General features: G+C 36.1%; 1 protein-coding gene across 3 annotated transcripts in view; it reads right to left on the reverse strand.

The window, feature by feature from the left end:
- The window catches only part of MCU (mitochondrial calcium uniporter), a 201,848-nt gene that overhangs the window by 27,266 nt on the left and 148,836 nt on the right, over positions 1-25,746 (reverse strand). For all 3 annotated transcript variants that reach the window (XM_030335306.1, XM_030335307.1, XM_030335309.1), the window contains one exon: positions 19,060-19,129. In XM_030335306.1, the coding sequence (XP_030191166.1) occupies positions 19,060-19,129 (70 nt within the window). The remainder of the gene's footprint in view (positions 1-19,059; positions 19,130-25,746) is intronic.

Below are 25,746 nucleotides of genomic sequence, written 5' to 3' on the forward strand. Positions count from 1 at the left end.
TCGGATGCTTAATCGACTGAGCCACTGAGGTGCCCTAGGTTAACTATTTTTATGATTACATTTAATCTCTACTATTGACTAACTGACTATGTCTTTTTATGTTTCTAGGGGTTTCCCTACAGTAGGTGTTGACAAACTTTTTCTGTAAAAGGCTAGATATTAAATATTTTAGATTTTATGGACCATAAAGATCTCTGTTGCAACTACAGACTGCACTGTGGGGCAGAAGCAGCCACTGGCAGTAGATAAACAAATGAGCATGGCTGTGTTCCAATAAACTTTATTTATAAAAATATGCAGGGGGCGCCTGGGTGGCGCAGTCGGTTAAGCGTCCGACTTCAGCCAGGTCACGATCTCACGGTCCGTGAGTTCGAGCCCCGCGTCAGGCTCTGGGCTGATGGCTCAGAGCCTGGAGCCTGTTTCCGATTCTGTGTCTCCCTCTCTCTGCCCCTCCCCCGTTCATGCTCTGTCTCTCTCTGTCCCAAAAATAAATAAACGTTGAAAAAAAAAATTAAAAAAAAAAATATGCAGTAGCCTGGATTTGGACTATTAGGCTTCCTGAATCTTGCTAATGGGTTTACAATATACATCTTTAAGCTATTACAGTTGACCTTTATGTAATACGTCACTTTAGGTATAGTGTAGAGTATCTCAAGACCAATACACTTCCACTCCCTTTGCTTTGTGCTATTGTCCTCATATATTTTATTACTACATGCTATAAACCATACATCATTTTTACTTCAACAACTAACTACATTTTAAAGAAATCTTTTTATTTTTTATGAATATAATGTATTGTCAGATTGGCTTACATATAACACCCAGTGCTCACCCCAACAAGTGCCCTCCTCAATGCCCATCACCCATTTTCCCTCTCCCCCACATGCCCATCCACCCTTAGTTTGTTCTCTGTATTTAAGAGTCTCTTGTGCTTTGCCTCCCTCCCTCTTTGTTTGTATCTATTCCCCCCCCCCAAAGAAATCTTAAAATGAGGAAATACTTTTCATATTTACACTTATAGTTACCCTCTGGTGTTCCTCATTTTGTATAGATCTAAATTTCTATTTAGCATCATTTTCCTTTTGCCTGAAAAGCTTCCTTAAACATTTCTTATTGGGCAGATGTGTTGACAATATATTCTCCCAACTTTGATAAGTCTGAAAAAGCTTATTTAAAAAAATTTTTTTATAATGTAAAAGAGTACCAAAGTTTATTGGTATGATTTCAGATTCCATACAGCAATCAACCTTAGGGAGCTGTCACTAGTAAAATTTTGGTTAAAATCAAAGAAAAATATCTACAATTACTTGAAAAGGTCATTACTAACTTTTCCAACTACATGTCAATAATTGATAAGGTTTTCTACACATACGTCTAACAAAATAACCTATTGAATGCAGAATCAGATACAAGAATCTACCTGACTTCTATTAAAACAAACATAAAAAAGATTTGCAAAAATAGAAAACAATCCGCCCTTCTCACTACTTTGTTTTAGAAAATACAATTATTTTTGATAAAATTGTCTTATTTATACTATGACAATTATCCACAGAAGATTTATTATTATTCTTTTTTATTTTTATTTTTTTAAAATGTACATCCAAATTAGTTAGCATATAGTGCAACAATGATTTCAGGAGTAGATTCCTTAGTGCCCCTTACCCATTTAGCCCATCCCCCCTCCCACACCCCCTCCGGTAACTCTGTTTGTTCTCCATACTTATGTGTCTCTTATGTTTTGTCCCCCTCCCTGTTTTTATATTATTTTTGTTTCCCTTCCCTTATGTTCATCTGTTTTGTCTCTTAAAGTCCTCATATGAGTGAAGTCATATGATTTTTCTCTTCCTCTGACTAATTCCACTTAGCATAATACCCTCCAGTTCCATCCACATAGTTGCAAACGGCAAGATTTCATTCTTTTTGATTACCGAGTAATACTCCATTGTGTATGTGTGTATGTGTGTGTGTGTGTATACACACACACATATATATACACACATACACATATATACACACACAGAAATATATATATATATACATACAGAAGATGTGGTACATGTATGTATATGTGTATGTATATGTATATGTACATACATATACATACACATATACATACATATGTATATATACCATCTTTTTGATTGCTGAGTAATATTCCATTGTGTATGTGTGTGTATGTATGTGTGTGTATAGATATACACACATATACAGAAATATATATATATATACACATACAGAAGATGTGGTGTGTATGTATGTATGTATATGTGTATGTATATGTATGTGTGTATATACATACACATATACATACATACATATATACCACATCTTCTTTATCCATTCATCCATTGATGGACATTTGGGCTCTGAAAAAGTTTATTTTACCTTCATTAAAAAGAAATGTTTATTTATTTTTGAGACACAGCACAAGCAGGGGAAGGGCAGAGAGAGAGAGAGAGAGAGAGAGAGAGAGAGAGAGACACAGAATCTGAAGCAGGCTCCAGGCTCTGAGCTGTCCGCACAGAGCCTGATGTGGGACTTAAACCCACGAACCATGAGAGCATGACCTGAGCTGAAGTCGGACGCTCAACCAACTGAGCCACGCAGGCCTCCCAGCCTTCATTTTTGAAGAACACTTTGCTTTGTAAAAAACTCTAGGTAGACAGATTTCTTTTTCCTTTTAGCACTCTAAAGAACTTACGTCTTCTGCTTTGCATATACTATAAGTTAATGTATACTATTATCTTTGTTCCTCTGTACATAATATGTCTTTTGCCCAGTGGCTGCTCTTCATATTTTCTCTTTACCGTTGGTTTTCAACAGTTTGATTATAATTTTCCATTCTATGGTTTTGTAAGTATTCTGCTTGGGAGCTGCTAAATTTCTCACATCTGTGAGCTCATAGTTTTAATCAAATTTGGAAACTTTTTTGCCATTACTCAAATATTTTTTCTGGCTCTTACCCTTCTCCTTCTGGGATTCCTATAATTATACCTATATTAGACTATGCAATATAGTCTCACAGGGCACTGAGGATCCCTTCATATATTTCAGGGGTTTTTTTTTTTTCCTCCTTCATTTTGGATAGTTTTAACTGCTACACACTTCAGTGTCACTGATATTTTCTTCTATAATGGCTAGTCTGTTAATTTCATCTATATTGCTTTGCATCTCACATTTTTTTTCATCTCTAGGAGTTACATCTGTTTACTTTTATATCTTCTATTCTTCCTCATATTATGCTTGCTTTCCTTTTCCTCCCTGAATATAATGATCACATTTATAATAACTTTTAAAATCCTTGTCTGTTAATTGCACCATCTCTGTCATTTCTAGATCTGTTTCTGTTGACGAATTTTTCTTCTGTTTTTTCCCCCTGCTTTTTCCTTACCTAGTCATTTTTGATGAGGTTAGACATTGTTGACTTTTACATTACTGAGTGCTGGATCCTGTTGTATAGTTATTTGCTTATTATATTGATCTTTTCAAGTCTTTTAGAAAGGTTCTTAGGACAGACCTAGAGATTCTTTTGTTATATGGCCAATTTGGCCCTACTTGTAAGGTATGTTCTTCTGGGAGTCTACAATGAATGTTCATATATTCAATGATGTCTCTTCTCTGGCTGGAGGGAAGTCAAATGATTTCTGGCCCTGTATGAGCACTAAGAAGTAGTCATTTTACAGTTTCTGGTAATTGTTATTGGAAGTTATTCTAGCCTGCTCTTGTCATTCAGAATTTAGAAAGCCTCATGTTGTGAGCTGAGGTGATATAGGGTCAGTCCAACTTGTTTTTCTTCTCTCAGAGATCAGTCTTGTCCTTATTGTTCAATATCTAAAAACAATTATTTTACATATTTTGTCCATTGTTCTAGTTGTTGACAGCAGGACAGCAATTCCCATAGCAGTTAATCCTTTGTGGATACATAATTTGAATTTTTACATAAAAATTTAAAAGACAGAAATCTCTACTTCTTTAATTCTTCAAAAGTGTAATCTATATTTCCTAAGGAAGAAGAGGCCAAAGATAGTAATATGAACTTAGTACATATTAAGTACTATCTCAAGTTTTTAATGTCTAAAGATATTTGAAAATTTTCTTTCTCATTTCTAAAAGAATCCTTAGCAATCCAGTCTTTCTTTAAAGTCAGAGCCATTTACATGAGTATCTCTCTTCTTCTAGAGTCCATAAAGATGATGGCATCATAAAATTCAGTGACTAACTTGTTTACCTGTTTCCCTCCCCTCCATCATCTTTTTGCTATAGTGAAAAACTATTCAGCCACAGATTTCAAGAAGCAGACAGAGTTAAATTTAAATAAAAGATGTGAATCTTAAACACAAAAGCATGGAAGATTTCACTAAACGTCAGTTTCACAGGTAGGTGCTTAGGGGTTACTGTTTTAAAATAACGGAGATAAAGTCAACAGAGAAAATTAAGGTCTTTCTCAGTCACTTTAACTTTTTACACTAAAGATCATGAGGCCTTTCAAAGGAGTGAAATATGAAAGCTTTGAGAAACTGCACAAAATAGCACATTTCAGAACTGACAAACCTTCATTTTAATACTGCTTTTGAAATGTATCCCCAGGTCTTCTGCTTTCCCACACACTGGATTGTAATGTAAATGTCAGATCTCTCGGTTTGCAACCAAAGAACAATTGCCAAAGTTCCTCAAGTTTAACAATATGTAAAATAGTTGCTGGCGGTAGTGAAGTCACAATGGGTATTTACAAGCTAATGACAGTTGTCAGCTATTATTCTCTAGAGACAAATATTCTTTTTAAGTGTAAATTGCATCAGGTGGTTTGGTTGGGTTCATTTTTAATCTTTTGTTTTGATTTCCATTTCAATAAGAAAAGAAATAATCTAAGTATTTCTAGCACAGTGTACTTCAAAGAAACTCAGGAATTATGGGTCGACCAATATGATTACTGAGAAACAGAACATGACAACAGATTTAGGCATAAAAACAAAAGGGCAAAGGATTTTCCAGACGAAAAAGAGAAGCGCAAGGACAACAGACATTTGGGGTTGAAGAAGGAATACATTAAAAAAAAAAAAAAAGGTCTTTGGGGCATCAGGTACAGAAAACGTTGCAAAGTATAAGTGCTTGTGCTTGTTTTTTAGCCAATTGGTAAGTAGGAAAGTTAAGTTCACAGTAGGAAATTTATTTGTTGTCAAAAATAATGGGTAAAATCTCATCCATAATAGATCATCTCATGCATGAACATGAATGTATATATCTTGAGGACTTATGAAAGGGAACTGGTACAATAAGAAAACACATATAGGGTGTTTTCTGCAAAGATACTTAGAGCTGTACTTTATGTATGATAGATGATTCCAGTGGCTTATGATCTTGTCTGTTTATTTCTACCCCCTTTCTGTATTACTATGAATCAAGAATGTGAACTATAAGCACAGACTTTTAGTGTTAGAAGAGACAGAGAAATCATACAGACTAATAATGAGGGAGCATAAGACAGGCTGAGGGTGAAACAAGCTAGCATCCACCCCTGCACCCCCACCTCCCCCCGCCCCATATGTGTGATATTCCTCAGGCACTGCCCAAGAACAAAGGAAGGAAACTTGGTTAACTGATAGAGATCACAGTCGTACAGGACATGGGTCTCCCATCAGTTTACAAATATCTTAGTAAATTACAAAAAAAAAAAAAAAAAAGGAAAAAAAATAGGCAATCTAATCAATAGCCTAATCTCCAGAAACCTGTAGACTCAGTTTCCTAGAGACCCAACATCACCCCTCCATAGTGATATGGGGAACAAAGGCAGGAAGGAAATGGTAGTAAAATTAAATTTCTTTATGACTTGCAGCCCATTGAGAAATACCTGAGGTAAATACAGAGTACAACATTTCTACAGGAACCCCACACCGTCCTAATGTTAATGCCTTACTAGAGGAAAAACACCTTTAGCTTGACAATAGCAAGGCCTCAGGTATCGTTTAGCATATCAAAGTCCCTCTGGAGGCCTCCCTTTTGACTTTACCCCCCCAACTTCATAGTATATAACTAGTTACCCATCACAACCTTAGGGCACCTCTTTCTGCACAGGGGTCCTGTCCTAGTGCTTTAATAAAATCACCTTTTTGCACTAAAAACATCCTCAAGAATTCTTTCTTGGCTGTTGGCTCCAGACCACTCCCCCCATCACCCCAAAACTTCATTACTAATGTCCTTCTTTTGCAGCTAACAATAAAGTCTGGCAAGGTTAAGTGATATTCCTAAATTGATACAGTTCAATCCAATGCTAAGTCATTTTGGATCTCATCATTCGACTAAAAAGTCATTTTCTCCCAGGTCATGTATGATATTAGGTTGCTAAATTCAGTGGGAATTTTGGCCTTTAACTTGCTTGTTTTAGCAATATCTAATGATGTCAACCTGATGAGGGAGTGTGGGGCAAGCTGAGGGCAAAATACAGGCTGGCACCCCACTCCCACCCCACCATGGTGGAATATGTGTGATACTCCTTCTCGGATACTCCTGGCTACCCAAGAACAAAGGAAAGGGGTTTAAGTGCTTGCCATGGTAATGTGGGAAACTAAGGCAAATGAAAAATTAAATTCCCTTACTGCCTACAGCCCATTGACAAGTCCTTGAAACCGGCAAAGTGACCTCCCTCTAGGAACTCAGCTGCCTCCATGATGACACTTTGCTAGGGGCAAAAGAGAACCTTAGCTTAATATTATCGCAACTTCCAGGATCCTGTAAGTATACTTCCTCTACCTCAACTGCCCCAAGAGATATGCTGGCAATCATACTCCAAGCTTATGGCCCCCTGATACACATCTGAAGGGTCTCATGACTGAGGTTTTACTGAACTGTAATAAATGGAATTTCTGTAGCAACAGCTAGCCCCTCAAGGTCCTGGAAACCTTGCTTCCAAAAATACATTAGAGACTCCTCCCAACCTGAGGGTATACAATGAGTTACCGTCATGACCCTAGTGCAGCTCTTCCTGCCCACAGGTCCTGTCCCCATGCTTTAATAAAATCACCTTTTTGTACCAAAGACGTCTTCAAGAATTCTTTCTTGGCTGTTGGCTCCAGACCTCATGAATCCCACCATCACCCCAAAACTTCATCAAACCTGCTCCTTCACTTTATAAAAAGCTTTCCTTTTGGTTTCTGTGATTCCATACTCTCCTGGTTGTTTGCAACTTTCTGTCTACACTTTCTCATTTTCCTTCATAGGCTCTTATTCTTGTATTCATCCCTTGAAAGTTTCTACGTGCTTTGTCCTAGGTCTCTGTGCTTCTTAAACCACACACTCTCTAGGCAATCTTATGTCTTTCCCGACTGCCAGCTAACTTCTAAATGTTGATGATGTCCCAAACCTATATTCAACTGTCTGCTGGACATGTGGATTTCCCATATGCACATCTCAAAGTAAAAAGATCCTAAAATTGAATTAATCTTCCCTGAACCACCCACCTCTGACATTCTTCATCTCAGTCACTAATAGCACCATAATTTAACTTTTGCCCAATCCAGAAAATTGTATGATATCCCTGACTACTTAGAACGAGAACATGACATCCCTCATACCTAATCAGTCACCATGTCCTTTCATTCTATTTTCTAAACAACTCTAGTCCTTCCAATTCTCTGCATTACCACCATCTTCTTAGTCCAGGTCACCACCACCTTTCTTCTATCAGCTATATTGTAAGTGAATTCCCTACATCATTTCAGCCTTGCTCCTGTTCAAAAAACTATCCATACTCAAGCAGGGTAATCTTTCTTTTTCCACAGAAAACCACTATCTTGAAGTCGGTATTTGGTGTTTAGCAGTCTCATCCATGATATACATACATGCAGGCAGGCAGGCAGACAAACACACACAGAGACACAGCTTAGTATACAGTATATAGTATAGTGGAAGCCAGCCTTTGAGGTGGTTTTCTATGATCCTTGCCTCTAGGTATTCATATCCTTGTATGGTCGCATCCCACATCAAATCAGGGCTGGTCTGTAAAATCAGTAGAATACAGCAGATGTCATGGTGTGTAACTTCCCAGACTATGCCATAAAAGACTGTGTGGCTTCTGTCTTGCTCTTTTGGACCACATGCTCTGAGGGAACCCATTAGCCACAAGGACAAACCTGCAGCCCTGTGGAGAAGCCAACGTTGAGAAGAAGTAGAATCTCCTACCAAGAGCCAGTACCAACTTCTCAGCTCATATTGTGAGTTATCTTAGAATCGGACCCTCCAGCCCCAGTCAAACCTTCAGACGACTGCAGTGCCAGCGAGCATGGGATTGCAACTCCATGAGATTCTGAATTGCCCAGCTAAACTGCTCCCGAGTTCCAAATCCATAAAACATGAGATAATACAGGATTATTATTGTTAAGCCACTAAATATTGCCGTAATTTGCTATGTGGTGTTAAATAACTAAATATGGCATGGTTCTCGCGTGTATTTAGACATTACATAAATGGTTGCACTATATTCAACTTTCTACAACTTGCCTTTTATGCTCAATAATGCTTTGACATTTATCCAAATTGAATCAGATTTCTGGATCATTAACTTAAAGTCCCATGTAGAATTTTATTTATGAATATACCACAATTTATTTATCCCTGGAAAAAAAACAGATTTTCTTCTTCTTTATTGTAAATAAAAAGAAGGCTAAGAAAGTTAGCAGCCCTCCTTGTTTTTAGTTTCCAATATAAATTTGGCCAACTTTTCTTTTCCTTTTAGAGCTCTGCATTTCACATTTTACTCCTTATGCCATTTGGAATTTACTTTTGTGAGGTAAGAAGTCAACTATAACAGCCGCATTTATTGAATAGTCTCCCTTTTCTCCTGATGTACAATGTTAATTCTATCACATGTCAAATTCCCGTACATGCAAGGTTTCTCTAATCTGACTCTACGATCTTTCCTGAACCTGTTTTGATTATTATGGTTTTAAAAATACATCTTAATACGTAGTTGAGGCAAACCTTCCCCCCTTTTCCACTCCAAATTTATTTTAGGTATTTGTGTAGTTTTCTTTTTTCATATGAAGTTTTGAATAAATTCAGCAGTTCCTGTTGGGGTTTAGTTTAGATTAGCATTGCACTGGAGTTTATAAATTCATGTGGGGGAAGCGGACAATTTTTACAGTGATGTCCTCACATTCGTTAACATGTCATAACTCTGCATTTATTTTTATCTTCTTTTGTGTCATTCAATAAAGTTTACTCTTCTTAATATATGTTTTACAGATTTTTTTTTACTAGTATCATGCCTAGATAGCTTCACACAATTTATCTTTAATACTCACTTCTATGTTCATAAATACAATTCCAAAAGCCCATAGGCTTTTTCATTAAATTATATGTTAGACAAAACATAAGATTACCATTTAACAGAGTAAACTAAATATTATTTTGGTGATAATAAGGCCCTTCCTTATACACTGTGGCAAAAATATCTTTGATATCAATAATTAACATGTATAAACAAAATGTGCTTGCTTCACAATAACCTCAGAAGAATCTATTTAACTATGAAAAATAGATTATTGAAATTTTCTTTACATTATTCATAATATATTAAATATACTAAGTCTGTCACATATTAACAGCATTTGAAGAATACTTATGTTGAAAACTTGTAAATTTTACGTAGGAAATAATTTTCCACGGCAATATAAGAAAGCCCAATTATATAATCATAACTTCAGTAGCTTGATAAATCCAGTTGTTTCTTTCTAACCAGTAGTATAAATTCATTTTAATCACATCAACTATGTATTTCATTTTGTACCTTGGGTGAATCAGTATTTGTACAAGGTAATTTCTGTAAACTATGTACAATTTTTGTGGAGTTATTATGGGGCTTAAATAGTAAAAGTTGGAAAAATACAAAGTTATAAATCATCTTTTTATACATGGTGTTATCAGTCTGATGCTAAATAGTTGTACAACCTAGGTACTTCTTGTTAATTCAGGTTCTTTTAAAATGAGTTCATGAAAATATTTCTCAGAAATGTCAAAACCATTTGTGCTAAGTAAAAGGTCATCCCCTCCCTTTCTTTCCATTCGTGCACTCACTCTACTGAGAATTAAAATTTTCTTTTGCTTTTGTAAAAACGAAATCCTGTCCTAATATAGTACTGTAACATTTTATTTTTAAAACTGATGTTTTTGGTGGTGCTGCTATGAAAGTAACTTTATTAAACCTTGATCCTTGATCCACTTTAATTTCTGGATGATAAACAGAATACAATCCTAAAGTATAGACAGTGGAGTGCAGTAGAAAAAGCATGGTTTTGGAATCTCAGATTTGATAGTCCTCAAGTTCTACCACAGGAGATACCTCAAATCCATGGGCACGTTACTGAATATAACTGTACCTCAGTTTCCTCACAGTGTAGGGATTCTAATACCTCATAGGGCTGCAGAGAAGATTCAATGAGAATATATGAAAAAAATGCCTGCTTTAACAGTTTCTCTTGATTTTCCTAAAAACTAAGGTCTTAAAACCCAAAGTCTAAAAGCATGTAATACATCCATGGAAAATTTCCAATCATTCCTTTAAATCTCAAGAAAACAAAAGTGACTTGTTCCACTGAGGACAACAAGAAGGAAACTAGTTATTGCTATATAAACCAATTCCATGTTCCTTAGTATTTTGGGATAATTGACCTCTTTGAGACACTGATAAGGGTATGGATTCCTTCTATAGCCTTATTCCTTGAAAAAATTCAAACAATTTATACATAAAAATTTTAGATATAATTTATTTTATTGCATCAGAAACTGATTTCCTTCATATTGTCTGCTACAGACTAAATTGTGTCTCCCTGCCAAAATTCATAGGTTAAAGCTCTAAATCTCAGCGTGACTATCTGGAGATGGGTCTTTAGGAGGTAATTAAAGTTAAATGAGGTCATAAAGGTGGGGTCCTAATCTGATAGGACTGTGGATTTATAAGAAGGTGAGAGCTCTCTCCAGTCCCCACCATGTGAGGACACAGAGAGAAGGTGGCTATGTGCAAGCTTAACAGAGTTCTTGCCAGAACCAGACCATGCTGGTACTCTGGCCTCAGACTTCCAGCATCCAGAACTGGGAAAAAAATAAATTTTTGTTGTTTAAGCTATTCAGCCTATGCTATTTTATGGCAGCCCAAGCAGACTACTACACTGACATATTTTTAAAATAAATGTTGACAAAAAAACGGACTTTCCTCATTTTAACCCAAAATTAATGGCCATTTCTTATTTTTTAAAGAGATAAAACAAAATTGTACAAGTTAAATAAAATATAAACTTTAATACTATATAAAAAACCATTTCAATTACAAGGCTGCTATTGCTTGGCTTGAATAAAGAAGTCACATAAAGTCACGTAAAGAAGTCATGGTTAACCAGAATATCATCTTTGATATCTAAAAGGTTGTGCCTTTCTGTTTTTGTGAAAAGAAGTTGTGAACACTCTGAGACTCTGAGAAAGATATGGTAAATGTAATCACAGCTCCCTTTGGCAGATGATGATGGTAGGACAGGTGTGTGCAAGGAACTTAAGAATTTTCTAAGACTCTTAGAATTGAATTCATATCACTATTTTGGTGCAGTATCAAAAGTGAGATTATAAATCTAAAATTCAATTTTAAGGTTTCTGAATGGAAGTAATCTTCAAGAGCTCTGAGGTTTTTCAGTTCTTGTAGAGAAACTGACAAAGCTTTCCATTCATGAGTAGACTTCAGAGAAACTCCCTACCCCTGCAGTTGGAAAATTCACAGGGTTGTCTATTTCTAATTACCAACTTCAGAGCTACAGCTCGGTTAAAAGAATTCATGATTTTTCTACCAAATTCATAATAATGACCGAAAGGTCTTGAATTGGAAGATTATGCTCATTCATAAAGTCCCAAATATTTCCAAATAAATCAAGGCATAAGTAAACTCTTCCTTTAACTAAACTTTCTCTTCTCTTAAAAAGCAAAACTCCTAAAATCTCTATCAAAATAACACCGGCATTCTTCACAGAGCTAGAACAAATAATCCTAAAATTTGTATGGAGCCAGTAAAGACCCCGAATAGCCAGAGCAATCCTAAAAGAGAAATCCAAAGCTGGAGGCATCACAATTCCAGACTTCAAGCTATACTACAAAGCAGTAATCATCAAGATGGAATGGTACTGGCACAAAAACAGGCACACAGATCAATGGAACAGAATAGAGAACTCAGAAATGGTCCCACAAACATATGGCCAACTAATCTTTGACAAAGCAGGAAAGAATATCCGATGGAAAAAAGACAGTCTCTTCAGCAAATGGTGTTGGGAAAACTGGAGAGTGACATGCAGCAGAATGAACCTGGAACACTTTCTTACACCAACACGAAAATAAATTCAAAATGGATGAAAGACCTAAACATAAGACAGGAAGCCATCACAATCCTAGAGGAGAAAGCAGGCAAAAAACCTCTTTGATCTTGCCTGCAGCCACTTCTTACTCAACATGTCTCTGGAGGCAAGGGAAACAAAAGCAAAAATGAACTACTGGGACCTCATCAAAATAGAAAGCTTCTGCACAGAGAAGGAAACAATGAGCAAAAATAAAAGGTAACCAATGGAATGGGATAAGATATTTGCAAATGACATGTTAGATAAAGGGTTAATATCCAAAACTTATCAAACTCAACACCAAAAAACAAATAATCCAAGTGAAGAAATGGGCAAAAGACGAATAGACACTTCCAAAGAAGACATCTAGATGGCTAACAGACACAGGAAAAAAATGCTCAACATCACTCATCATCAGGCAAATACAAATCAAAACCACAAGCTCACGTAGGTGAGCTATCACCTCACACCTGTCAGAATGGCTAAAATTAACAACTCAGGCAACCACAGATGTTGGCGACAATGTGGAGGAAGAGGATCTTTTTTGCACGGCTGGTGGGAATACTAACTGGTACAGCAACGCTGGAAACAGTATGGAGGGTCTCAAAAAATTAAAATAGAACTACCCTACAACCCAGCAATTGCACTACTAGGTATTATACAAGAGATACAGGTATGCTGTTTTGAAGGGGCACATGAACCCCAATGTTTACAAGCAGCACTATCGACAATAGCCAAAGTATGGAAAGAACCCAAATGTCCATTATCTGATGAATGGATAAAGAAGATGTGGTATAATACACAATGGAGTACTATTTGCCAATCAAAAGAATGAAATTTTGCCATTTGCAACAATGTGGAGGGAATTAGAGTGCATTAAGCTAACTGAAATAAGTCAGTCAAAGAAAGACAAGTATATGATTTCACTCATATGTGGAATTTAAGATACAAAACAGATGAACATAAGGGAAGGGAAGCAAAAATAGTATTAAACAGAGAGGGAGACAAACCATAACAGACTCTTAAATACAGAGAACAAACTGAGGGTTGCTGGAGGGTGTTGGGTGGGGGAATGGGCTAAATGGGCAAGGGGCATTAAGCAGGACACTGTTGGCATGTAAATGGCACTTGTTATATGTAAATGATGAATCACTAAATTCTATTCCTGAAGTCATTATACACTATATGTAACTAACTTGGATTTAGATTGTAAAAAATTCAAAAAACAAATAAATAAAAACAAGTAAAAAGCAAAACTCCTGTCAAAAGTTTAACCAAGCAAAGAAAAATTTTCTATTTTGATAAAATCATCTTATGATAGTGACTACTTCTGTGGTGGCAGGCAAGGCTTCTTTTAGGACTCTGGGAAAAGCCTTCAATGCCAGTATGTGCAAGTGAAAAAAAAAAAAAAAAAACCAACAACACCCAGTGCATTATTACAATGGGTGGGCTCCTTTCTTCTCTAAGGCAATATAAATATGCATGTTACTAAGCTTGGAAGATGTACCATCTGTGCAGAGAGTACCAATATCTTCCTTAGCATCAAAAAAATTTTTTTTCTGGTAGTTATTTTGGCAAAGAAATTTAACAATCTTCCAAAGAAGGTTACAGCCATTAACGTTAACAGATTTTCTAATTTCCGTAAGAGAATCACACATATTTGAGATTTTTTTTGATTGTGTCAGCATGCTTATTAACAGACAAAAAGTAGGAACTAAGGCTTTAGAGCAAATCAGTAGTTTCATCAAGTTGTATTCTGAAGGGAAATGGGATAGTTTTCCAATTCATTCAAAACTTACTTCAAGTATTGGAATAACTGACAGCAATCCTAGATTGGATGACATCATCTGAAATTTGACAAATTTGCTTCTACTCTAAGCTAAGCCAGTTCAAAACTGTCAGCACATAAAGTTTAAAGGTCTTTCCAATTTCATGTGGCAGCTTTTCTCAGCAATGTGAAAGTCAATTTTTATAGAACCTTACAAAAAAGGGTTTTGTGATAGAACAAGTGCAATCACATTTTGGTAGTTTCTAACTGAAACTTCTACTTAAACAAAAAGTCCAAACTGTAAGATATATTTTTTAAATGGAAACCTATAGTCTGTTCAGCATTCCCAACTCCATCTTTAGGTTGGTGACAACTCTGCCATATTAAGACCCCAGAGCTTTGTGTTCTAGCATCTTTGGCGATTAAGTGGTTTCATTAGTTTTCATTTCTTTTTTGTTGTCAAGTTTTTAAAACAGTTGGAATTGAAACACAGTGGTGGGGTAGTTTGTGCCCTCAATATGATGATGACAGTAAAGACAGAATTTCCAAATGTGTATAAAAAGTGACCATTAGTAACATGACTCAAACAAATCCTTTTTTTCCCCAAAACTATTGAAAAGCAACAGGAAAAGCTCTAGAATATACAAAGAATCCTTATAAATCACGACTAAGATGGTCAACTTTTTTAAATGGACAAAAATTTGGATGCTTTACCAAAGAAAATACTTGAATGGTTAATAAGCACATTAAAAGATGCTCAACAGGGCGTCTGGGTGGCTCAGTCAGTTGAGCATCTGACTTTTGATTCAGCTCAGGTCATGATCCCAGGGATCACGGGACTGAGCGCGGTGCCTGCTTAAGATTCTGTCTCTCTCGCTCTGCCCCCTCTCATCCGCTCGCGCAAACTCTCTCTAAAATAAAAAAAATAAATAAAAAGATGCTCAACATCATTAGTCATCAGTGACATGCAATGAAATAATACTACATATCCACTAAATATCTATAATCAAGAAGATTGATCAAACAAGCGTTGGGGAGGATATGAGGAAACTGGAACACTTACATGTTGCTGGTGGGAATGCAAAGTGTACAGCCACTTTGGAAAACAGTTTTGCAATTTCTTAAAAAGCTAAGCATATACCATATAACCTACTTTCCACTAAGTACCCAAGGAAACGGAAACATATGTTCACCCAGACTTACAGGCAAATGTTGATACCAGCAGTATGAACAGGCCAAAATGGAAAACAACCCAAATATCTTTCATTTGGTGAATAACAAAATGTGATATTTCCATATACCAAAATACTTCTCAGCAATAAAAATAAAGGAAAGAGCTGCAACACCCTATAACAGGGATAAACCTCAAAAGCATTATGATAACATAAAACAGCTACATGCAAAAGGACTACATACTGTAGGAAGTCCATTCATATGACATTTTTGGACAAGATTTAATTATTAGAGGCAGAAAGTGGATTAGTGATTGCATGGGGGCAACAAGGTGGGAGAAGGGAATGACTGCAAAACAGGAACCAGGGAACTTTTAGGGGTGAAGGAAGTAGTCTAACACTGGATTGTTATGATGCTATGAAATGACAGGTGAATTTTAGGATATGTAAAACATATCTCAATGAAGCCTAAAAAAAAAAAAAAAAAAGGAACAGGACAGGGGTTCCTAAGTGGCTGTCAGTTAAGCATCCAACTCTTGGTTTTGGCTCAGGTCATGATCTCATCCTTTGTGGGATTCAGCCCCGCACTGGGCTCTGCACTGACAGTGTGGAGCCTGCTTGGGATATCTTTCTTTCCTCTCTCTCTCTCTCTCCTCTCTCTCTCTCTCTCTCTCACTGTCCCTCCCCTGCTTGCTCTCTCTCTCTCTCAAGATAAACATTTTTTAAAAATTAAAAAAAAAATTTTTTTAATTTAAAAACATAACAGGACAAAAACAAAGAAGAAAGATGGGGCAATATTTAGTTCTCCAAACCATCCACAGACCTTAGATTAAAATTTATATGTTATCAGCGGCACCTGTGTGGCTCAGTTGGTTGAGTGCCGACTTCGGCTCAGGCTCGTGAGTTCTCACAGCTCGTGAGTTCGAGCCCCTTGTCAGGCTCTGCTGACAGCTCAGAGCCTGGAGCCTGCTTCAGATTCTGTGTCTCCCTTTCTCTTGGCCCCTCCCCTGCTCATTCTCTCTCTCTCTCTCTCTCTGTCTCTCTCAAAAATAAATAAACATTCAAAAATATTTTAAAAAAATAAAAAAATAATTTATATGTTATCTATACTTGGGTTGATTTAACAGATGGTTATTTATTATTAGCAGGAATTTTCAATAGCCCTTTATTACAAAAATTATTTGCTCTCTATGTATGAAAATCTTGCATCTTTTGTTAACTACAAAATAAACACAACTCTTACCACAATTCTCAAAACAGGGTTAACTGAGTAGCATCACATTCTGGATAGAGAAAGGAAGGGAGCTAGAAGGCGCTATTTTCCTTGTTCTTATGCTAGCTCACCCTTGACACTTTCCCAAAAGCTTAGGGGACAATACGTCCTGGGTTACACTATGAAAATCTGTCAGGAAAACTCTGGTTGCCCCCTTTTCATTCTCAAAAGTATCCTGGGTTGGATGACAAATTATACATTCAACCTGTCTATAGCAGAATTACTCTCATCCTTAACTTTCATTAATGTGAAGAGGAACACCCTAAAGGCTTTGGAAATCTTAAGCAGGTATAAACAAGGCTTTGGAGATCTTAAGTAGGTACAAACAATACAGTCATAAAAATTTTGCGTAGTTTTATGGTTGAGGATGGGGGCACAATGAAATTAAAATGAGAAGCCCCAAACCACGGTTCTTAGATTAGAGGTCTTTAACACTACCACAAGCACTCTTTATAGAGTAAGTCGTTCTGGTGGATAAGTACTATTTCTGCAGGGTAAGTTGTTTTTCTCTCAGAGGTGATAACTATTACTATCTCCATTTCACAGATGAGAAAAGAGGCTTTGAGAAGCTAATGCCCTTGCCTAAAGTTATAAGGTGGTTAAATAGTGAAACTGGGATGTAAGCCTAGATCTGCTTGACTCCAAAGCTTGTCTCTTACTTAATCTCTAAACATAATGCCTCTCATGAAAGGGAACATGTGCACAGATATGGGTACGTACCTGTGCACCTGTATACAATGTATCTGAGGTTGAGGGCCATGAGATGAGGAGTCCATGAGTTGGTTTGAGGGAGTCTTTATCATTAAGAAATTATGTGTAAAATTTCCTATGTGTATGTGTATGTATGTATGTATGTATGCATGCAGATATATAGAGAGAGCTTTCACCAGATCTTTAAAAGTATTTGTGACATAAGAAAAACTAAGAACCTTTAGATTGCTTTGGTAAGAAGGTTAAACATTTAAAATAATTTATATCTGTTATCTGAGCTATTATAGTCATAAATAGAAGATCGGTCAAACAACATAATTAACATGCAATTATTGAGAGGTAGTATATAGGCATATATACTAGGTATATAAACATAATGTGGTATTTTAGATTTTATACTTTTTAAAAATGATTTGATAAAGAATATGATCTGGCAGTCTCAACTAAGAGCAGTAAATGATCACAGAGACGGCTGGCTACAAGTAGCTATGTATTAAGCAGAGTTTTCTCATACACTATACAGACCTAAGGTAAAATTAGGTTAGAAGTAAAATAAGAAAGATGTATAATTTGCGGATAGGATGGGCAATGAGTTGCATTAAACCAATTATGTGCTTCTATTTTTTGATTACTAATATGAATTGGTTTTCTTAAGAAGGACAATAGTATTGGTAGGAATTTGGGGACCCACACTTCTTTTAAAGTATGTATCCCTTCAGCTTTTGCAAAAATATTGCCTTCAACCCCTTATGCAACATACAGTCAACCTACTAGCATTTATGTCCTGGAATAATATTCATCTAGATATCCCAGTACAACTGTAGCACAGTTACATTACTGAAATACTTCCATACAGGATAATAGCAGCTGCATTAAATTTAAACGGCTTTGAGGGGGAGGGTTCTGGTAACACTCTAAATATCGATTCTGATCAATAACGGGGATCCTAGGACTCTAAAAATTCTGCTGAGATTTCGTTGCTTTAGGTGCCTTTAAGTTTGCTAGATGCTCTTTTGATGGTTGCTTTGCCTATAAAGTTAATGTTTATAAGGTTGAAATTAGAATTCTATCAAACTAAACTTTATACAGAGGAAATATATTAACACTCAACCCTATTAAGCAAATAATATAACCTGTGAGTGTCCAATACTGAGTGAGAGAAATGACAAGAAGAGCTGTAAACATATCCCTCCACTACTGCAATAACAGCCTCCGTCCTGTTGTCAGTTTGCAGCATTATGGACATTTACAAAGGACTGCATGTGGTCTCCAAGCATCGGTTCATTCTTCCCCACATCAAAGAAGGATAGTACCATCAGGGAAGAAAAAAACAATCAGGCAGGAGGTTGCAGATTTTGAATTGCTTCTTTCTAGGCCCTGATGACGTGAAGGGGCTGGAGAGTTTGATCACGATACATAGAATAAAGACCCAGTGGTTAGGAAATACCAAAGATAGTGCTTCTGTGATCTTCACATTACCTTTGTCCCCAATTTTAAAACATAAAGAGAGAGATAATAACATTCCTTGATCTATGAAAACTGGATGGGCCTATTAGCTTTTCTTTCTGATTTCTCCTCTAAATTCACTATATCTTCATTCAAATTTTATTTCTCTTTAGCATTGCCTCCCCCTGCTTGTCTCTCTGACTCCAAGTGCATCTGAAGTGAAAGAGTAGGATATGTAAATTTGTATGTTAGTTAGAGAATGAGAAACACTGAGTTAAGAAAAAGAAAATAGACATAAAAAATGGATTTGCCAAAACTCACCATCAGAGGGCACAACAGTACTGCAATAAACAACTCCCAAATTCTGCCAGGAAGAGAGCCTCTGGTGCACCTAGAAAACACAAAAAGACACATCCACTGTCAGGACACAGTAACAAATGTGAAATTATGTGCATACAGAAATAACTTCCTGGTTATTTAAGCAATGCGTATTCTTTGTAGAAAAGTTTAAAAATATACTTTAAAGAAGTCTCTCAAACTCATACCATCCTAAGACAACAGTGATGAACATTGTGGCTTGTTTTCAAGATTTTATACAAACATATTTACATACACACACATCACACAAACTGTTTTTTCATCCGCTTTTTAAGCACTTAATATTTGCTTAAGGGCTATCCAGTCAAAAGTGAAGCTTTTGTGCTTCCTTTTCTTGCTAGCGTTTACACATGCATTGCCTTCATAACCAGGTGTAAGCCAGTTATTTAAGTAGCTGTATCATGAATTTGCTGTTATTGGGTAGAAATCTCATCTTTCTGTTCACTTTCCTTTTTTTTTCTTTCATTTTTAATTTGGTCAGGGAGCCTCACTCCTTGAGTCCCTAATAATTTCCTTTTTTTAATTTAAGAAGGAAATTACTCATAATCTTACTACCTTCTCAAAGAGGAGTGTCATTTAAGATTTAGATCTGGAATTTAGTTTCACGCAATTAAACTAAGTTTCAAAAAGAATATTAAATATGTTTCTGACTTGTCAAATGATTATATTTATCCCTTTGTATACTTTCCCATTCACAGAAAGTATTTAAAATTTTTTTTCATGCTTATTTATTTATTTTCAGAGAGGTGGAGTGTGAGTGCACATGCCGTGCAAGTGGGGGAGGGGCAGAGAGAGAGAGAGAGGAGAGAAGAGAAGAGAATCCTAAGCAAGCTCCACCCTGTCAGCACAGAGCCCCATGTGGGACTCCATCTCACGAACTAAACCGTGAGATCATGACCTGAGCCAAAATCAAGAGTTGAATGCTTACCCAACTGAGCTACCCAGGTGCCCCTCCCAGCCACAGAAAGTATTAAAGGAAGGCATTAAGTGACTAAAACACAATATCTGCCTCTGAGCCAGATAACATATTCCATTCCATGAGCCCTAAAAGAAAAATCATTTAGGACTCTATGACAAGACATACCTTAACACAACCATGATGCATAACAGACTTTATATCCTTCATGTGAACTTCAGTTCCCACCTCCTTCCCACTTAGGAAAACATGCAGAAATGTGAGACTGACATTTACTAAAAATGTAAATACAGTAGTCTCCTCTTATTCACAGGGGCTATGTCTTAATTTTATAGATCAATGGATTCTATGCTCACTACCAATACTTTATAGTTTCCCCTTTCATGTCTTGGTTGGCTGAATTTCATCCTGTAGAAGTAGGGTTCATGAGAATAAAGTTCTCTGAAACTTGGCATGTTAAAAAATGTCTTTGCCTTCATATTAAAGAATTATTTGGATTGGCATACAATCCCTAAATAAATGTTTCTTTGAGGAAAGTATTAGTTAAAGGGTTAGTGTTGAACCCCGCTTTGGAAAAAACTGAGGCCAACCACTTCTCTGGGAGAGCTGAGCTCTCTTGGCTTTGTTGGGGATCTGGAACCATAGATCTCATCTCTCAGGGTCTTCTCACATACCCATTTTATCTTCATTAGGTCTGGTAAACCTTTTTTCATATATTGTGCTTTAGGATTGCAGAGATCTCTCTGGGTGCAAAGATGGAGCTTGCTTTCTTATTCACTTTCTTATTTTAAGGTTATTTCAAGAGAAGGGAAAAACTGCTGCCTTTACCAGGCTATTATTTACTTAAATAGCAACTTTCTAACATGGGCATTTCAGAACATACAAAGAAGTAAAGAGCACAGTGTGATGAATTTCTTCCATGTATCATCACCCACTTCTATATTTACCAACATTTTGTCAAATTTGGTTCATCTATATCATCTAGTTTTTCCCCCAGAGTATCTTAAAGGAAATTCCAACTGGCATATTGCATTACCTGAAAATATTTATGTATAATCTGACGGGCCATTTTAAAACGGGAAGTCCTCTGTTCCTCTATGATTTTGCAAGTTCTCCTCGACAATAAAAAAATGTTTTTGTGGGGCAAAGAACTGCATAAACACATGGTTGCTTATGAATATTATTTGTAGGCTGCTAAAAAATATAGGTTGGCAGGCCAACCACCTGTTTTTGTAAATAAAGTTGTATTGGAACAAAACCAAGCCCATTTATTTACTTCCAGTCTATAGCTCAGTCATCTACTCTCACACTGCAGTGGCAGAATTGAGGAGTTGTAGCAGAGTTAAGTAGTTGGAACAGCGACTTTATGGCCCAGAAAGTCTAAAATATTTATCATGTGGCCCTTCAAGAAAATGTTTGCTGACTCTTGCTGTAGAACCCTGCCTCTGTAGTTCTGAGATAAATCACTTTCCCAAAGTCCTTCCCAGTCACTTCTATAATGATATTGGTAATTATGAAATATTACTTATGAAGTGTTCACAAACACACATATAGGTCCTTTCCTTTCTTAAACCTTCTAATACCTTATAGTCTAATAAGGCCAATAGAAACAAAAATGGTTTTGCTCTTGCCCTTTTTCTTTCTAATGTGTCAACCATAACAACATTCCAACCAAACCAAAGCAAAGACAAAAACCAAGGAGAGGAATGTAAGTGCTAGAGACCAAAGAGGTATTGCTATTCTAAACTGTATTCCATGACTCCCCTAGACTGAATATATTTTGCTGTTTTAATTGCATATTCTTAATAAATCACAAGAAGATAGAAAGCTTTTAATAAATTCTTGACTGATGCTTAAAGTTAAAAAAAAAACCCTCAAGAAGTTTAAAAAAGAAACACATTCAGGCAAGTGGTATGTATTTATTCATGCATTTAAACTTCAAAGGCAGAGACGGAGATTAAGGTTAAGAAAGCAAATACCCAAATGTGCAGAAATCATGAGAGAAAGAGTAAATCTCTAGGCAATATCAATGCCAAGGGAACAAAGTGATTTGGTGTCAATACAGCTCCTTGAAAAGAAAAGACAGATTTATACTTTTGGTGCAAAACAGTCCACATCTTTTTTTCTTTTTTTTTCGAGTAATCTCTACACCCAAAGTGGGGCTCAAACTCACAACCCTGAAATCAAGAGTTGCATGTTCTACTCTGACTCAGCCACGCGCGTCCTAATAGTCCACATCTTTGATGAGTAATTTGAGAACTTCTAGGAAAAACAGGGGCTTGTAGTTAAAGTACAACATCTGCTCTGGTAATACAACCACTTCTTAAATCTTAACCCTTAGAAAAGAAAAATGCTAGCATTATCAAGTTAGAGTCAGACTACAAAACACCGTAACTTAATTTTCCCAAGTCATAAGATTCAAGCTAATAAAATATCAAACTTTAGTATTCTAAAAAGACATCTCATGCCTTCAGAGCAAACTATTAAATTCAAGTCAAAACTTAAAGTTTTTTACTACTATCATAAATTATGCAACTTCCCCTACACTCACTTTTCATTGTTCAGAAGAGCAAACTCAGCAACACATTTCTGTCAGCAACTTGGGAAGAATGTCAAGTCTAAATAACCTGTCAATATCCCCAAAATATTCATAGCCAGTTAGACACTAGACCATAAGGGGAAAAAAAAACAGAAGAAAGGGGGAAAAAAAAGAAAAAGAAAGAAAGAAAAGAAAGGAAAATAAGAAAGAGAAAGGTAGTTCCTTTATTTAAGTGAAGGCAATCCCCTTTATATAAAAAATCAGAGACAAACACTGTAAAATTATTTCAGTTGGTCTAAAGCCAAGGTCTAAATCTGGGTCTTTTCTTAAAAAGAAAACCAGAGGCCCTGAATGGTGTCACTTAGGCCAACTCCCCAAACCAGAGCTTTATATGTAGTCTAACTGCAGTTTCAACCTCCCCCAGAAATGTAGTCTTAACTGGTCATGAGGAATTTTCTAATGGGTGCCACTGAGTCTGCCACCACCAGAACCCTCTCCATTCCCCAAAGGAAGAAGAGATAATCTGTTATGATAAAACTCTACTCTTCCCTCTAGGGAACAATCCTTTCCTTTTGCTAATTAACTTTCTTGCCGCCCCACCAGCCTCCTACCTATACACCTACCTTCTATTTGGTACAACTCCTCAGGGCTCCCCTGTACTTGCTAGATGGGATGCTGCCCAATTCACGAATTGTTTAATAAAGCCAATTAGATCTTCAAATCTACTCAGTTGAATTTTGTTTTTTAACACACAAAAAAACCTATAATAGCTTCTACAATTTGGCATCAGTTTTTTTTCCAAGTCCTTGATATAATATAATTGCTGAAGCATCACATCTGTGATAATTTTTCACTACTTCGACTCTAACCATTCACTGAAATAAGCACTGCGACTCCAAATCCGCGAGATCTAATGTATGGGAAAACACCAAAAACCCTGGGCCCAGTTCCAACTTACTATCCTGAGTTTCCACCCCTAAGTCTCAGTATCCTCATTTGTTGAATGAACAACAGCAATGACAACACACTTGACTACTTCACAAGGCTGATTTCATTTATGGGTAATGACAATATAAATGTGATAACATTTGAATGACTGATGTTCTACCAAAAGGTAAGATATTCAGAAACTCAATCTTCAATTTTACTCTTACTGAAGACTTACTCTTACTGAAAAGCATTTAATAAGTATAATGTATTTTGAAAGCCACAACTACCTCTAAACAAAGAGATATTATATAATATAAACACTTTATGATATTTAAAGTAGAAATCTGAAGTTTTAAAAAGAGAATCTCTTTAGGTAGTACCATAAAAAATTTTAAAAGGTTATACTAAATATAAGGCATATTTTATTCTTCTTTCAATAACTCACCAAGGAAGCAAAGATTCCGATGCAGTTTAAATGAAGGTGGTATTAATGTTTTGTGAGTTAAATTATATTACAGTTGAATATTAGAAAATTATTTTCTCTTTGAAAACATTATTAAACAGTGACTACATTTTATTATAATATAGGCAACATTTCCCTACTAGAATATATTGTTACTTTAAAGTAAGTCATGAAGCAATTTATATACCTTTGATTTCCAAGAGAATTTCATATCTGTAAAACAAGGCAATATGGAGGACTTTATTATACTTTTTTTGAAGGGCTTTTTGTTGCATCTGGTCAACATCAGATTTTGAGTTAGGAAATTAAATCTAGCTCCTAAATTACCAATAAAGTTATTTAAAATTAATACTTGTTCCACACTAATAGTGCTTTGAGGATCAAATAAAAGCATACAAGGCAAGACCTCAGTCATAAACTTCTGCAACACTGCTGATCTAGCAACGGACTAAAATAACCAGAACACTCAAATCTTAACTGTAACTAGTTGTATGTCATATCACTCTATGTAATATGAACTGATGAAAGATCATTTTATCCTAATAAATATAAATATTTATCCATTTAACTGTATCAAGAAATGCTCATTAGGGCCAATTCTTACATGAGGTCTTGAAATTAATAACTAGGTTTGTAAGACATGTAAAAGATTAGTGATATTTCTAGTATATCACAACTTAACAAAGTTATGAGAATTTGGTATAAACTTCATTGATAAATAATGTTTCTATTTTAGATTTTGGTATCACTCCAAAATTACAACATATGATTTATACTGTGCAAGAATAAGAGTCCAATAACAACTAAAACTTTAGTGTACAGTTTAAATCCCTAGTATTCGAGGCAATTTTACACCTATATTTGGAATGTGTTTATACCCTAATGAATGCTATGTTTTCCTTAATGGATGTATGTTTATCCTCTTGGGTCTCATGACAGGATATGTTAATGATACCAGAGTAAGGAATTTCTCCTTTTCTTAAGTGACAACCTGCCTTTCTCACCGTGAACTGGAAAGTTCTTTTCTACCTTGTTCCTTCCCTTCTATTTATTAAAACTACATTCACACACAAAACTTTGGCCTCTTCATCTTACATTTTTTTTTAATGTTTATGTATTTGTGAGAGAGAGAGAGAGAGAGAGAGAGAGAGAGAGAGAGAGAGAGAAGAAACAGAGGGCGAGTGGGGGAGGGGCAAAGCCAGAGGGAGACACAGAATTCAAAGCAGGCTCCAGGCTCTCACGAACTGTGAGATTATAGGACATTTAACTGACTGAGCCACCCAGGTTCCCCTTACCTGGGTTTTTAAAAAAATTATTATTTTATCCAATGTTTTATTATAAAACTTTTCAAACATGCAGCAAAATTGAAAGAATTTTGTAGTGAACACCCTTACACTTTTCACCTAGATTCTATATTATCATGTTATGTACCCATTCCTTTAATTTTGCAAAAATTCTTAATTCTTACAGTTTCTTTTATCTCACTTAATTTGAGAGAGAGAGAGAGAGAGAGAGAGAGAGCAAGTGAGCATGCGACCCAGGGAGAGGGGCAGAGGGAGAGAGAGAATCTCAGCAGGCTCCACACTCAGCATGAAGCAGGATCCCAGGACCTTGACATCATGACCCGAACCAAAATCAAAGTCAGATACCACCAACTGAGCCGCCCCTCCTTTATCATTTCTAAATTCATTACATTCTCCAACTCCATTTCCTTTGTAACTTTCCTGTATTGCTCTCAGATTTTGTCCTTTTTTCATTTGTCATATTGTATTCTAATATCTG

This window comes from Lynx canadensis, chromosome D2, assembly GCF_007474595.2.
Source record: "Lynx canadensis isolate LIC74 chromosome D2, mLynCan4.pri.v2, whole genome shotgun sequence".
Classification (NCBI taxonomy): Eukaryota; Metazoa; Chordata; class Mammalia; order Carnivora; family Felidae; genus Lynx; species Lynx canadensis.